This window comes from Odontomachus brunneus, unplaced genomic scaffold (genome assembly GCF_010583005.1).
Source record: "Odontomachus brunneus isolate Ranch 3 - 2012 unplaced genomic scaffold, Obru_v1 Obru_scaffold_085, whole genome shotgun sequence".
NCBI lineage: Eukaryota > Metazoa > Arthropoda > Insecta > Hymenoptera > Formicidae > Odontomachus > Odontomachus brunneus.
In genome coordinates, this window is record NW_022639535.1 from 1,178,879 (window position 1) to 1,195,463 (window position 16,585).

The following is a 16,585-nucleotide window of genomic DNA, read 5'->3' on the forward strand; positions in this document are numbered from 1 at the left end:
ACCACCGCCGCTGGTGCTGCTGCTGCCGCCACCGTCGTCGCTGCCGTAGCCGTTGCCTTTACGTTCGCGTCTTTCGCCCGTATTGGTTACTCGCTGCAGCTCGTAGTGTTTCGTGTCGTTCCGTGCGTGTAGTCGCGATACACCGTCTGGTGTTGAGGAGGAGGCACCTACGATGTTGTCGCTGAGACGCAAAGGAGAAGTGAGGCTTCCCGGGGGAGCGAGTCTGCGGTGTGTGGTGGGAGAAGTCAGCTGAACGATGGATCTGTAGGGGTGAGCGGCGAAGAGGGTAACCGCGCTCCACGTCGACCGCGCGAAGCGGTTCCAGTCGTGAGTCAAGCCTCGTCACGTCGATTTGTCGCATTGTACTGTACGGTTGTTTTAACGCGAATCATCTTCCTCTTCATCCGTACAAACGGATGCGTATTGTCGCAGTGTGCTGCAACGAGTTGTCATCTTTTTTGTTTTATGCCCGTTCAAAGGAAACGTATTGTGAACACGAAAAAGTGTCGTTCGTTATCGAAAGCCACCAGCTTCATGCATGGCTACGTTCGGGAGTGATACTATTGTTTCATTATTGCAACGGATATAAGAGAAGAGAAAAGTGAAACAAGAATCGCAAATTGATTCACTGATGAGCCGAGGAGTGTGATAAAAAAGTGGTGCTTTTGTTTAGTACAACCAACGGTGTGAGCGAGGATCGACTGCGAAGGTTTTAAGATGCTGACGTCCAATGCGAATCAGTATCTCCGTCCTGAATATCTCACACCGTTACCTACTACGGTTAGTTTCGCATTGTCCGTTTTTCATCATTTTTCTTTCTACATCGTAAATTACAGACCGTATCATTTATGCTCTCTATTGCTACTTCATCTCGCAATTTGTCGATTTGTAGAAATATGTATTTTTCAACGTTTAAAATACATATACAAATGAATGGGACATCTAATAACTACCGCATCAGCAATGAATTCTTATCCCATATTTTATAATTTATGAGTGGCTTAAGAGATTTAAAAAAAGATTGAGAACCCGTTAAAGATGATCCATTGAGAGGTCCGCCTTCCACTAGCCACAGAGTTGAAAAAATTATGGCAGTGCAAGCATTAGCCTCACAAAGTCGACGAATCACCGTCAAAGCGACAAGCGAAGCTAAATATTAGTTCAAAAATAGCTCGTAATATTTTGAAAAATGAAGACAAAAGATATAGACAAAAGAAATCTATACGGGAAAATAGCTCATCTATAAAGAAATAGCTGCCGAGAAGCGATTCAGAAAATTGATCTTTTCTTTAATCAAATAAACTGAAATGTTGGCGAAATGTTGGAAACAAATCTATAAAAAAAAATGCAATTTCAACCTCGAATTAGCATTGGCAAAAGAAAGTTGTGTGCAAAGTTTGTTTCCCATTTTTAAGAACAGAGGATAAATTGTCCTGGAGGAGGATTGTCATGTCGAGACTTCTCAAAAATTGTAATAAACAAATCCAAGAAAGTGTGCTGCAATACCGTTCCTACTCACCAGATTTAACATTAGCCGACTATTTTCTCTCGTATAAAATGAGATTGCGATTGTAAGGAGAAAGGTTGAAGACGTGGACTCCATTCAGAAAGATGTAATCGAGGTGCTTCAAGAAGATTTCGAAAGAAGGATTTCAAGAAGCTTTCCGATTTCTTGATTCCGGCGCAATAAAAATTGTACAAAACATTAAAAGGCAATTCTATGCTGGACATTAAATAAAACAAATCTTTTTAAAATAAATCTTTCCGTAAATTAAAAAATCAACCTGGGAATTTTATAGGCGTACTACGTAAGTCTTACTTGAAAATATCTTTTCCAACGGCCCATTAACGTCGTCCGTCGTCGTTTCGTTAATCCCGACGGAAACACGCGCGCGCCGCGTTTTATGCTCCGAACTCCTGTAAACTATTTTGGGGACAGAGAGTGTTGGCAAAGTCTCGGTGTGCATCGGCCTGCTGATTTACGCGCGTCGTAAATCAAAGCGCGATTTGGTAATACAATGCTGATTGTTGAACGCGGGCGACGAGATAGATTGAAAAACGTGCGGAATAGAGAATTCGATCGACTTTACGATATCTGTTAAAAAGACATAGTGCCACTGATTTTCCGACAATTATTCTACATAAAAGGTTTTCTCTTAGTAAATGTTTTTCCGGAATTATTAGGCCTACCCTAGGTAGTAACCGTTGATCCAGAATACTTTCTTCTCTATTATTTCTTGGAATTAGATTCATGGCCGTAAAAGTTCGTATTCGTTGGTGTATGTAAGAAGAATATTCAAAAGATTTATGAAGCAAGAGTCGCGTAATGCGCAAGAAAAGGAAAGACGTTCGTCACAAGCGGCATAAATTAGCCGCGACAATTAAAAGCCGGCGGGCGGCATTAGCGGATTAAAATATTACGTTCGAACGTTCCCGTTAACTTTCACGAGCGCAATTAATATATAGCTTCGCGTTGCCGTAATGGCCTGTTGCAATTCACGGCATTAATATCTGTCGGCGTCGCGCCATTAGTACGACCGACCGTGAGCGTGGCGGGTTAGTATTGCATGATCGTTGCATTTTAATTACGACGGAACATCTGTTCGGTGGACGTATCAGTCGATGAGAAATATCGCTCCTCTATACGTTAATTATACCGAGTGCATCATCGTGACCACTTCGAGTCGGGAGATATACGAAGGCGCCAATATTAAATTCCCGCACTTATACGCTAACGACGGTTGTATTGGGTAATTTCATATTGATTATATTTTGCGACGCGATTCACTCGCAATAAAGAAAAATCCCGCGTGGGTAATCGTCAACATGTGGCTGTTGCCGCGCTTCTTAACAATAATAACGCCCGTGTAAATATTTCTTTTTTTGGTAAAAAATAATCAAGTTATGCGTATAAAGGTTATTATTTTTCAGAAATATTTTCCTCACAGTTTACAATTATATTTATACTACATCAAAGTTGCCATTGCTATCGTAATGTGCTTTCGATTGCGATTATAACGGCTGTTAGAAAAATATATAGGAATACAAGCTCTTATGTGGCAAGCTTCTCGGCAATCGGAAATGGTCAGCATTCTGGCAAATAGGTTCGTCCGTCGCACCCTTTGTACGCATTATTTCTCGCTTGGCGAGCAAGTGACGCGGCGCTGTAGATTGCGGTTTGCGTGTCATTAATTAGACTTGCCTCTATACGAATACTTCACACGCCAAGTTTCGAGAATTGTCCAACTTTATACACTGCAGTTTTACTATATCGAAAATCGCTTTGTACTTTGGAATACAAATAATGTTGATAAGCGATCATCGCTTTCTCTCAATAAACAGTTTCATTCCATCAAATATTATAAAAATGTTATAAGAAAAAAATATTACAAGAAAAATTCATTACATATTTTTCATATTTGATTCCAGTTAGATGCGAAGAAAAGTCCACTCGCGCTACTCGCTCAAACCTGCAGTCAGATAGGAGTGGATCCCCCGTCCAACAAATCATTACTAAGTTCCTTGGACAAATCGTCAAGATCATCCAAAACCGCGGATCAATCCCGCGAAAAGTCCTCGCCAGTGGTGATAGTATCGGTCGCGGCTCCAACGTCGGCAGTAGAATCCACAAAAACTAGTTTCAAGCCGTACGAATCCTGCCTGGGACGTGAGAAAGCGTCCAGTCCAGACGAACCGCGATCAGCGTCGAGCCATTCGACATCTGGCCGATCCAGGACTCCCGGTAGCGGTGGTAAACGATGTCCCAGCAATCAGAGCGCTACATCGATACGTGCCGTCACACCACAAGGCAGGAAAACACCAAATGGTGAAGTGACACGGGAGTCGCCGGTTTCTAGGAGTTCAGCGGTACCAATGAGCGCGACAGAAACTACCTCGAATCAACCAACCGTCAGTAGCCCCTCGTTACAAGTCAAACCTGCCTATAGTCCCGCGGGGGTGCTGGCGATGACTGACCCATCCATCAAGGATCTACCCTTAGGCACGTTTAAGCCAGGCGTCAGCCTTCCAACTTCCACCGCTGCTTATTTAGGCTACAGTCCCGGTCAGTTACCCATAGATGTAATGGCTAGTTCACTCATGTCTCAGCATCATGCTGTTCTGAAGAACGGTCTCGTCGCCACTAATCCTTATCTCGGCTACACGAGATTGAAGACCAGCGCTGGACCGGCGGATAACTTGATGCCGGTATGCCGCGATCCCTATTGCACCGGCTGCCAATTAAACTCGCATCTGCTATCGAATTCGGCGACCGCTACGATCGTTGCCAATGGCAAATTGCCGTCAGGTACGAGTGTGAGCTCAAGTTCTTGCCCGGCTGGATGTGCTCAGTGTGATCACAAACCTAGTAGCGCTTCGCCTTATGGACCGCTCGGTGCAGCAAGCGCCTACGCACATGCACAGTTAGCCGCACTAGCCGCAGTTTCGCAGTTACCTTACGTATGTAACTGGATCGCCGGCGACACTGCGTATTGTGGCAAAAGGTTCGCCACATCGGAGGAGCTGTTGCAACATCTCAGGAGTCACACGAGCGTGTCGACGGGCGGTGGCACGACCGATCCTAGTGCGGCCGCGACTGCTGCTGCGCTGTCTCTGCTGTCGCCCTCGGTCGGATTGCCTCCAACTCACCCTCTGTTCGCCCGAACTTACCCCACGCCACCTTTGAGTCCGCTCGCGACCGCGCGCTATCATCCGTACGGGAAACCTTCGCCGCTGATACCACCGTCTCTACCGTCGTTGGGTCTGCCGCTGCCGCCATTGCCGCCGCCGCCGCCACCACCACCTCATCCACACGCGACTGCTGGACTGCCGGCGTATTTCTCGCCGTATTCTCTCTATGGACCCCGTCTAGGTACATCTTCCGGTATGCATCAATGAGTTCTTGGTAGCGGGTGCTTGTAAACCAATGGTTTCCAAGGCGAATCAACCGACGAACTGTGATTTCTGCACGATTAAGAGTAAGCAGGGAATATCGGTTTTATGTGAGATGCTTCGAGCGACGAGCCAATCATCAGAAGAAATCTCAAGTTACCGAGCTACACGATCTCAATACGACAGAATTGTTTCTTTCACGATACTATACGATAATCTATGCTCGGTTGGTCTTCCGCAAATTTTGTGCAAAGTTTTTCATCTGATATCAAAAATTTAACATAGGATTCAAAGAATTAAAAACGTGCGCATATTAAACAACACCATCTACCTAGGTGCAAAACGCTATTGTCTCGATGTTGACGCAAATAGGTTTGTTGTATTATACATACTATACATAAAATGCTTTAACAAATACAAAGATAACTTTCAATAGACTTATCGACTTTCCGAGGGCTCTACTTTTCAAGTATCGCTATCGGTGATAAAAAGTGCTCTCAAATATCTACATGTGAACAGCCTTACTGTTCTCATCAAAATAAAATGAATCCCTACCTCAGCTATGTATCAATAACCAAACTTAATCTAACCAAACCTAATCTTAATTTAACCAAACCTAACATCACCAAAATCGTTAAAGAACGGTTGCATTTCTGTATAACTGGTTCGTATGGATAATACCTGTCACTTACGAATGCCTATGAATTGCATTCAGAAAGAAAAGCCTGATGCATCACTTCGCTAAGCTATTGGCTACTTTCGCCTGCTACTCTCGGCATAGTCTCTTAGATTCGTAGTTTTCTCATATTTGCCACAAGTGCTGCGATATATCGAGGCAAGCGACTTTCAAATAGCGTTGAACTTGTTCATTAAGGTAGTTGTTTCGCACGGTGTAACGAATTGGCATCAAAGATGCCTCTCATAAATATATTATTAAACACAATTATGCCTTTATATAAATGTGTTTAACTATCTAAATAATAGATTTTAATTTAAAGTGAAGTTAAGATATAAAATATATACGCGATATATTATAAATACGAAAATATTTATTTTTTATTACTCTTATTAATGATTTATATTTATACATTGGTTGATCTGATCACAGAATGATATCACACAAAAATATAAAATATTTAAATATGTGTATATGTATATATATTTGGAATGTTATTATAAATTATGAACTTTCTACAGTTGTGATTACAAAAAAGATGAATTCAATAATTCTGAAATTTATTATGAAGAAATATCTGTATATTGATATTTCATATCATACTTACTTTTCACAATACTTTTCATTAGTCTTTTAACTATAGTATAAGAGGAATTCAAGAGGATGCTGATCTCAAGGAACGCGTATGAAAACTTTGGTTACCTTTTGTCAACTTCCGAATGATCAATCCTTTTTTTAATTACACGAGCAATAAATAATATTTCAATTTTATTTCAAACAACTACCTTAATATAGAGACAACGCAAGACTGAGCATACGTACGCCCGTATCTAATTCATGTCTAATTTGTTAATTTATGTGAAATTTTGAACTATCATCAAGCTGGTAACCAGCTCTTTCGTGTATATTTTGGAACATCAATTCACATTTAGAACGATTTAGAACGGGAATAAAGAATTTCGAATGACCAAGCCCGCAAAAAGTTTTGCATGTCGGAGAGATTAAACTCTAGGATATATGCAATGCAACGTTGAACGTATTACCCTTAAGTTGATAAATTCGTTATAGCTAAACAAGATTTTTATTCGGGCAAAGAAAGTGTGTGCGTGAGTGAGTGAATTTTGATGCTTTACTTAGTCCTTGTTCATCTGCTGCGTCTGGCGTACAACTCAGTACCGAATGACGAGTGCCACAGCAAACGTGGTCGAAAAACCAATGTTTAACTGTGATTTCTGAGTGAGAAAGTTGATAGAGAGAGGGGAAGAGATATTCTCCTGTGAAAGATTTGCGTGTGTGTGCGCGTGTGCGTGTATGTGTATACATGATTAGAATTTATTAACGAAAACGCAATTACAGAAATTTTATTTCGAACGAAAGTAATCGCATAATTGGATAAAAACAGATATTTTATCAGACAATTATTTGGCGATATAAAGGATTTGCTATGTGCTAGTATAAAAACTTTAATCACTTTACGATGGTAATATATTATATAAAATTACTTTTATGACAGTACTGAAATATATTTTTGCGTGTTTAAGTTAAAAGAAATTAAAATATACATTCAGTGTACCATTGTGTTATGTGTATGTGGAATGAAATATACGATTATATTTACGATTATATAAACGAAATACATATGATGAAGTGATAAGTCTCAAATCCATTATATCAAAAGATCTCCTCGATGTATCATTATTTCATCGATATATTTTCTAACGAACAAACACATGCACAATGTGATGATTTATCACTTGCTTTTTATTTGATTGAAATATTACATACGATTCTTTCAAATATGTATTGTGTTTGACTCAGAATCTTTAAAAATTACGGATGATATCATTTGGATGTCTCTCAAACATATTTAAACGCTAAACAAAAAAGCAGTAACAATATAAAAATATGCTATTTTTTATTATTTTGTTCGAAATTTATATCAGAGTTTTCCTAATTGAGGCATATTTTGTTTTTGCGACTACGAAAAATAATTGATATAATGTATAATCACTATATATGTACTATTTATAAATTATATTCATGTCCTATTTCCATTATAATTATTGTACATTTGTTTATAGACGCGTAAGTTTAACAAATCTCTAGTGAGATGACGAACAGTTCTGATATACATACATGTGTATATACTTACATGCATATATATACATATACTATATATATATATATATATATATATATCTGCGTCTATTTTTGCGTAACCAAAGTTTTAGTAACTATCGATATTATACATAGCATCGAACTTTATGTGTATACATATTAATGTGTACTGAAGAACGAAACGAATGATGATTATATTAAAAGATATTGTAAGTTGTAAATAGCTTTATTATAGAGCAACGTTATAGTTATGGTTGAAAGACATTGAGAATATCGACGAATTTGCTCACAGTTGTAATTCTTATGTTGACTTTCTGTATTTCGGATTTTTATGTATAGTTAAAGCAACGTCATATATATATATACATAAAGCAAGCATTTATATATTTTCACTATGTCAACGGATAAAACCGAAAATTAAAATGCATCAAATGTCGTTGCAAGATAAAATGAAGAAGAAATAGGAATAAACAATCTCTCTTCTCTCGTAATCTTAAACTGTGTCAATTTCCGAATTTACTCCGCAAACACAAAATGCTTGATCTATATGTGTTATACGTGTGTATGCATGTCGTTGAGTTAATATGTTGTATTTTCTTGACACGCGTCACAGTGTCATTTTCTACGTCAATTCTCGTTATCTTATAATTGTTATTCTATGTTATTCTGAAGCAGCTTCATTCTTTTTAGATTCAAAATACATTAAAACGTTTCTTACAAAAGGAGCATTTTTATATTTATTAATACTACTAATATATATATAGCCCAAAAATATTCCACAGATTATCTTAGGATTCTTCGCAAAACGTGAAGATGACGCGCATTTATGTTTCCAAGAAGATATTATGAGAAATGTAAAATATAAACGGTATTTCTCTCTAATGCTAACGTCACGTCAAATTATTGCTTTTCCATTATAACACGATACAGACACAACAGCAATACATCTCACGCGAACATGGATATAATGAAAAGCGCAACACCAACAATAATAATATTTTACAGTTGAATAAAAGAATAAAAGAATATTTCTTTCCATATAGAAGACGTCAACGCTGAGACAATGTTAGAACAAAAAGCGGAAGCAGATGCGTGAGAACTCGAGCAGCATTGAACGGTGCTTACACGTGGGATGATCTTGCTTGCCCTTTGAATGATTTATGGACAGACGTTGCGACTCCATCTACTTGACCTATTCACCTTGTTAGAAAGGATAATGTATTCATGAGTGGCCAACCTCAGCTAAGTTAGTTTCTATCGAACCGCGTACTACGAAACCAAATATAGGAAAATGGTTGCCGTCGAAAGCCTTTACTTTGAGTTGTGATTGTGTGTCTGTTTATAAACGTTGCTAGATTTTTTCATAAGAACTTCATAAGCTCTCGTGTTGTTTTTATTCTCATCTCTTTGCTACATATTAAAAAAAAAGATATTTAGAAAAGTAAAAATTTCACGCACACACACACACACACACATACACTTGCTTGCCAAAGTTGATTGTACAAAGTCCACTAAGTATGTTTCTTTTCATGTACCAACTCTCATAACATCATATGTGCATAATGTTTACTCGTCGAATAGTCACAGTTAATACGATGTGTAACGTGCTGTTCTTCGCCGTCATAGGGAAGTTGTACATCAAGTACTTAGTCAAGAATCCTCTTCCGGCAATGCTTTACATCATGGAAGGCATCGACGGCGGTAAAAGAAAGCAGCGGTACTTACTGAAGAGTACTTCAAGCGGATTAGTTGGCGCCAGTGAATTCAATGGTTTTCGTCCGTTGGTCGACAAACCGGTTTCATCATGCCTCCAGTATTGTTTTTCGTATACATTTCTACATGTGAACGTGTTTCCCTGCCAGGGTAACTGTTTTCGTACAAATATAATTTAAAATATTTTATTCAACTCAACTTTATTTTGGACAAGCGCATTTCGAGAAATAAAAGATCAAAGTCGGAAAAATTAACAATCGAAGTGCGATAAATACGGAGAGATCGATTAGGAACAAACAGAAAGCATGAATAGGAAAAAAACAAAACAAACATTCGAATAAATTGTGAAATAGGTATTGTGCGGAGAAGAAATCAAGTAATCCAATATACTTCAACAGACATCGCGAGAAACTTAGAGAGAAGATTGTCGATAGACAACGTTGCAGCATAAACGAATTAGACTTTAACACGGTTAGGCTAATTGGTCACACGCAATTACGAACAATTACCTTTACGAAATTAAATTATATGACCGGAGATTTCGTCGTCTTACACTCTTTTTTTTCTCTGAAAATAAATAGGAGAAATACCCTTAAAAGTTAAGATAAGTCAAATCATATCAAACCTAGTTAGCTCTACGTCATGCATGTGCCTACTTAGATACCTACATTAAGGACAAGACAAATAATACGTCAGCACAGTCAAAATAGAAAAGATTAGTTTCGTAATGATAAACAGCTGACAAAAAATCGCGCAATATGCTTCAACTATATATTGCAAGGTCGCTAAAAGTAGGAGTAGCGCGATGCATCTACAAAGGATATCTCGACGGAAAGAAACGAGCAACGGCGTCAGAGAGGTTTCTCGCAATTAGTCAAGTTTTCCGTGCGCGAGCGACCTCGTTCGTGTCCGGCAACCGTGTGGCACAGGCTTATTTATGGCCTCCGGGAAATGTGTAAACACGAAAGTGGATGTGAACAGCCAACTGTGACGGTATAGTGGGATTACGTACCCTCGGGATGGGGAGGTCAGACCGAATTCTCAATCGCGAATAAAGAAATTATTGAAAGAAGCATAAAACGAATTATTGTCTTAATATAAAGTCCAAAAAATAATCACACATTTCATAAAGTTGAAAGCTTTTGAAAAGCAGAAACTTTTAAAACTATTCTGAATTTCTAATTGGTCAACAGTATCATCGTTAATGCAATTTCATTTAATGTGTATGTCTATGTATTTTGTTTTTTTAATAGATAGATACCTTATATTTCAATGAGGCTATGTTTAGAATTTTCTGATAATATATAGATATATGTGTGTGCCGAATCTTTCGAATCTGATAGTTTCTCATCCTTTCACTCGACGATAATCGATTATTATGACGGATATTTCCTTCGAGTCGATTTAATGGAGCCGTTCTGCAACTGCCATTGTAACTCGTAGCCTCGGGGTGAGATAAATTGTGTTGTATAAATACCCATAACGACCGTAGAAGCTTCAGGAAGCTTCACTCGGTTAGAGTGAAAATTGGCCCGCGACAACAGCGACAAACGAAGAGTAAAGCCGATAACATACAGAATCGCTTCAGGAGGCTAAGTATCCTTTGATTTCTTTGTTCACCATGTATTTTGCGCAATATTGGATTTTCCATACAATCTCAGACTGTCGCCGATGAAAACACCACGTTATTGTCTAATGCAACAAGTCTGTCTCCACATTTTTTACGAGTATATAAATTTTTATATTAAGTTAAACAAGTGGTGAAGCACGGTCATTGAATCGGTAATGAAAAGTGACCATAGCGAGACAACTAATTTATCATAACAGGCTTATAATTCTATGATCTATAATCTGATCTCATATGTAATGGGGATCATTACCATAATGCTTGTCTTCGGATCACACTGCCCTGAAATCTGTGATCATTTCCGACAACCCGCAGAGTACCCTGGAGTTGCATGATTGTACGTTTATCTGATTCCTGTTATTTTCAATCATTACTCTCTCACCAGTCTCCCTGCATACTTCACCTCGTCATCCCATCATCAACAGGTAATTGTTATAATGAACAGCAAAATAATAGGCTTAATCCGATTGGTTCATACTTTATTTCGAGAGGCACAGCCGAACAATAGTCTGGAGGAATGATTCACTAAATCTGTTCAACTGAAAAATCTTCAGCTTATTATATCGTAGCATCAATTTAAATTTTAAAACATCAAATATCGTGCTTCATTCCTTTTAGTTGATAAGAAATATTTATTAGCTTTTTGATTTATTAAAACTTTTACTCTTAATTGTGTTCCTATTCTGTACCCGGCCAATATTGACTTTCGGTTTATTGGATATTTGATTTTTTGTAATCACCAAGGGCCTGTTATCAAACGTAATCTTTTATTAGTTAATTACTTTATTTATGATAAAAAAAACTATACCAATATTCTGTGTCTAAACATGAAAAAAATAGCTCTATAATGTAAAAAATTTTCATTCTAATACTCGAAAATAACTCAATTACTCTTTCCAAAGACATGGAAGATATATAATGCTCGTGTATACGCTTAAAACTCATCCACGATTGACAAGAATCTTTCGTATTCCATACTTTCTGCACACAATATTTTATATTTGTGCCACAAAACATTTTGGTACTGCGAAAGCAACGGGTTGTATTCAGGACATAAGTTGAGCTTACACGCGCGATAGAAGCTACTCTAAATAAAGCGGCGTATGTATGGTGATCGCGATATAGAATTTAGAAAGAGGGGTTGTAGCATCGCGACAGCGACATCGAACATATTCTATCAGTCTGATAGCTCTCAGTGGAATACTCCAAGGCGAAAGGGAAGTTAGGGCAGACGGTTTGATATTTAATATCGGTCGTGCACCTTAACATTGTCGGTATCGGTTTATGTTACTCAAGTAATCTTCGCTTTTCTTAACACTGTGACTAAACCCTCCATACTTAAGTAATGTACAGTACAGTAAATAAACGCTCGAGTGCAACACGGTTAAAACAAAAAAAAAACACTGATATATATATATATATATATATATATATATATATATATATATATATATATATATATATATATAAAATAAAATGTGAATCTCAAATTTGAATCTCAATATCCTAAAAAATAAAGTACTAAACATTAAAAAATGATGAATCTTATATCAGAAACGTAAACTTAATTCGATAAAAATTGAATAGAAAAATTGTAATATCATACACGAAAATTTAAACAAGGAATGTGAAATTATTTCACGAATGATTCCGCGTATGTAAGGCCACCTAAAAGACGATGCAACGATGGGCTATTTAACATTCCGCCTCATTTCCCACCGTTTCGCCTCCCTCGCCGTCGTCGTCGCCGTTCCGAGGAAACGTTCACGCTCGATGCGAAAATTGCCTCGCCAAGAATTATTGACTATAAATTACTCGCGCGCGTCTCGCTACCCTAGGCTTCGCGCCACACCGTTCCGGGCGCTCTCCACCGTTACTCATGCAAATGACGGCAGAGCCCGCGGGCCCCAAACGCAGCACTCGCTACTTACTCACCGTTACACGGAGATCTCTGAAACGAACGGAGAGAGGCACTTGGGTTCCGATATCGGGGCGAATTGCCGCGAATTTACATTTTATTGCGCGCACCCGAGACAGACTGCCGGCTACACGCTCGGATCTTTATTTGTTTCCTATTTACTACATTGCCTGTGTCGTTCAACACCAGCGCATATTTACGCGTATTGGTATTTGAGACGGCCAAGAGCTTCGATCTACAAGATACGATTAGTATTATAAACCGAAAAAAAAATACTTCAAGAGGCTAAATGATAGATGATGATAACCTTTTGTTAAATACGTCGTAATATTTAAGTGCACTCGAATCTCAACATTTGAATTTCCAATCTGTTCATGATTATAAATATAAGAGAGCAAATATAAACTTACTTTAATATGCTAATAATATCATAAATGGCGTTAAAACTATTACACGCACGCCATAATAACGTTGGCTTTTTATAAATGACTCATTCGAGAAAATACGATGAATAAATAGCTGGGATAAATAAATTTCGATCTATTGTTCCCTTTATGGTGAGAAAAGGACGCGTCGCGGTAGGTCGGTGGCTGTACGGGTGGTGTACCACGGAGCTAAATTGAATTTTTTCAATTCATTCCACTTCGCGCACGGCCGAGACGTTGGTGTAGTCAATGGGTATCTGTGCGCGACAGCCTCACCTATTCGCAGTAAATTCTCATTATTTTTAAATTGGAAATGAGAAGTGTGCGCGAGTGTGGTTGAGAGCATCTTCGTCGAGTTGCGTCGCACCGCGTCGAAATGCGTCGCGCCAGTGCATTATTCCACGCTGGTGCCTATAACGGCGAAGGAAGAGACGCAGAAATTAATTTAATTACGGGTCGGGAGTGTCGATAGCAGAGAGAAAGAGAGTCACCGTACTTTCCGGTTAAACAGCGTACGAAAAGACTGAGCTGTCGAGAGTTTTGGCTTACATGCAATTTTTCTTTAACGAATATTTATCCAAACAATTCACTATCTAGCTTTTGTATTGATAAAAATCTTTACATTTTACACGAATATATTATTTGGTTAAAAATTACAAATTTGGTTAAAGTCTACATTAAATTAACTAAAAGAGTGTTATTTGTTCACAACTCTCTCTCTTCTCAGGTTTAATGTGTAAAGAATTTGAGCATGATTATGATATAATTATAGCATTTTTCAGTTTTTAATGAGGTTTATTTATTAATTAAAGTCAAAATACAATCTGTGTAGCGAACAAAATGTTTATATAAATATTAAAATATTTTATAATATTGTATTAATAATAATAGCGATAATCACATCGACTTCAAGATTATGATGATTATAATGATATACTTTCCTGTCGATTTTAAAAGAAACACATTATAAATTATAAACACATAATATGATAAAAAGACAATAAACAATCTGATTTGCTACTACAATAATCAATAACTTTTCGTAAATATTGCATTAACGTTTATTTCTTTAACTTATGTGCTAAAATTCAGGTATTAAAAGAAAAATCTTTGTGTTCAGGATACTTCACATTTTATTTTTAATGTATCTTGTCTACCACTGAACTGCTTACATACTGAGTGTGTGTCGGGTATCCGAAGAATAATAATTCTAGACATAAGATTCTAGACGTAAGTGAAACGTCTGTCAGAGTTAGCAGTTCAGCTAGAACAGCACCGAAATTCAGAATTATTGCTAATCTGCGTACTCTCACGGACGTATTACAAATTCAGCATTAATATGGACCTCAACTACAGTTTGCACATCTTGACGAATGAGCTCGCGCTCTTTTGTACTAGTAATCGATAGTGAAGACATCCTGTGATAAGAGTGTAATGGGACAACAAATTTCTAAATGTGTATATTGTCCAAGATAAATTATATACCATGAGCTCGAATCAATTCGAAAAAATGCATTCCAGTTAATTTTTTGTGGGAACATTATTACGAGTCATTAGTACCATTAACATCAACTATACAGTTATTGCTATGGAAGCAGTACGACGATTCAGAGCTCGAATAAACAAACTCGTGTGTGTACATGTATGTATATGTTGGTGTATGTGTCAGTTGTGTCCGTGTGTGTTTGTTTGTTTCTTTGTTTGTTTGTTTTATATTGTCTTTAATTAATCTAATCTGCATAGTGTTAAATTACAGTAGTTAATTCATTTCATGTCATTCAAATATGTCATAAATCCGATTAAACTTATCGTCAGCATCGAAATAGCATAATTCATAACGTATTATTATATTAACAGATTTGTAACGCGGGATCTGTCCTACTGTATTTATCCCATTATATATACATAGCAGATCTAGCGGTAACTACAATCGATAACAACTAATACATTCTCATCTCTCAGTGTGGCGAGTATAACAGTTCCTACGACCTGTACATACAACTCGCCATCCTGAATAAAATATATTTCATTGCAACTTTTATTCAATTTTCTTTATCACCGACTAATTAATACGTTTATTGTCAATACATTCGGAATAATGTCACTGTGCCGCGTCTTGCCTGCGTTCATAACTTCCTTAAAATACAAATAAAATTGTCTTTCGATCCTAACAAATTTTCCATCTGCATCCGTATAACTCGATGAAGTTACAAGAATCGCATTGGTCACATTTATTTTATTCTCCATATCTTAACTTATCTTTATGAAATTATTTATTGCGTAACAATAAATATTTAAATATGATAAATACTTAAATCAGCCTATAATGTACACGATTATAAAATTTACGTTGTGGAATAAGAAGTTAATTAGTAGGTTAATAACAACTCTCTTCTCTACATGAAATATTTACTACGCTGCAAATTTCAATAGTGTATTCAATACATCATATGAATAGCCATATATATTATCTCATTCCAATAATATGTCCTTATATGTGATACACACACGCACGCGCGCAATTAAACGCAACTAACTCACGCACGCACGCACGCACGCACGCATGCACACACACACACGCACGCGCGCGCGCGCATACATAAATGCATATCCAGCCAACCACACAACACACGCGCGCGCGTACGTATATGTAAAAAGTTATATCAATTCAAAACTAATGCGATTCTTAGCATTTCATTCGATTTGATGTATTCGAAAGAGCTCATACTTTGCAACAACGTAGTATTCGTAAATACCACTATTGACAATTCTTCAAGTTCGATCAATTAGAATTTATTTGAACAATAAACGTATTATCTTCGCTGAAAAGCAAACAAGACAAGGCGTCATTAAATATTGTTCACAGGACGTCCGAATGAATTAACGAGTGCCATCGGTTAAAAGGCGAATTATTATATAACTGTTCATATTGACTCGTGTATATCTCAATCATTTGTCGCATTTTTGTATGTATATATGTATGTATATATGTATGTATGTATGTATGTATGTATGTATGTATGTATGTATGTATGTATGTATGTATGTATGTATGTATGTATGTATATATATATATATATATATATATATATATATATATATATATGCGTGTGTGTGTACATGTGTGTGTGTGTGTGTACACACATTATATATACATACATACATATACATATATATATATATATATATATATATATATATATATATATATATATATA

The 16,585-nt window shown here is 37.2% G+C and overlaps 1 protein-coding gene across 1 annotated transcript; it reads left to right on the forward strand.

Annotated features, from left to right (window-relative positions):
• The first annotated feature begins 22 nt into the window (after positions 1 to 22).
• LOC116847908 (zinc finger protein Elbow-like) lies at positions 23 to 8,406 on the forward strand. The gene is made up of 2 exons (XM_032823413.1): positions 23 to 780; positions 3,430 to 8,406. Exons 1-2 carry the CDS (start codon positions 718 to 720, stop codon positions 4,894 to 4,896), a joined length of 1,530 nt encoding a protein of 509 aa, XP_032679304.1. The 5' UTR covers positions 23 to 717; the 3' UTR covers positions 4,897 to 8,406.
• The last annotated feature ends 8,179 nt before the right edge of the window (positions 8,407 to 16,585 follow it).

Coding starts and splice junctions, on each gene's coding strand:
- LOC116847908 (XM_032823413.1), top strand. CDS start 718: ATGCTGACGTCCAATGCGAATCAGTATCTCCGTCCTGAATATCTCACA. Junction 781..3,429: donor TCACACCGTTACCTACTACG/GTTAGTTTCGCA, acceptor ATTTGATTCCAG/TTAGATGCGAAGAAAAGTCC.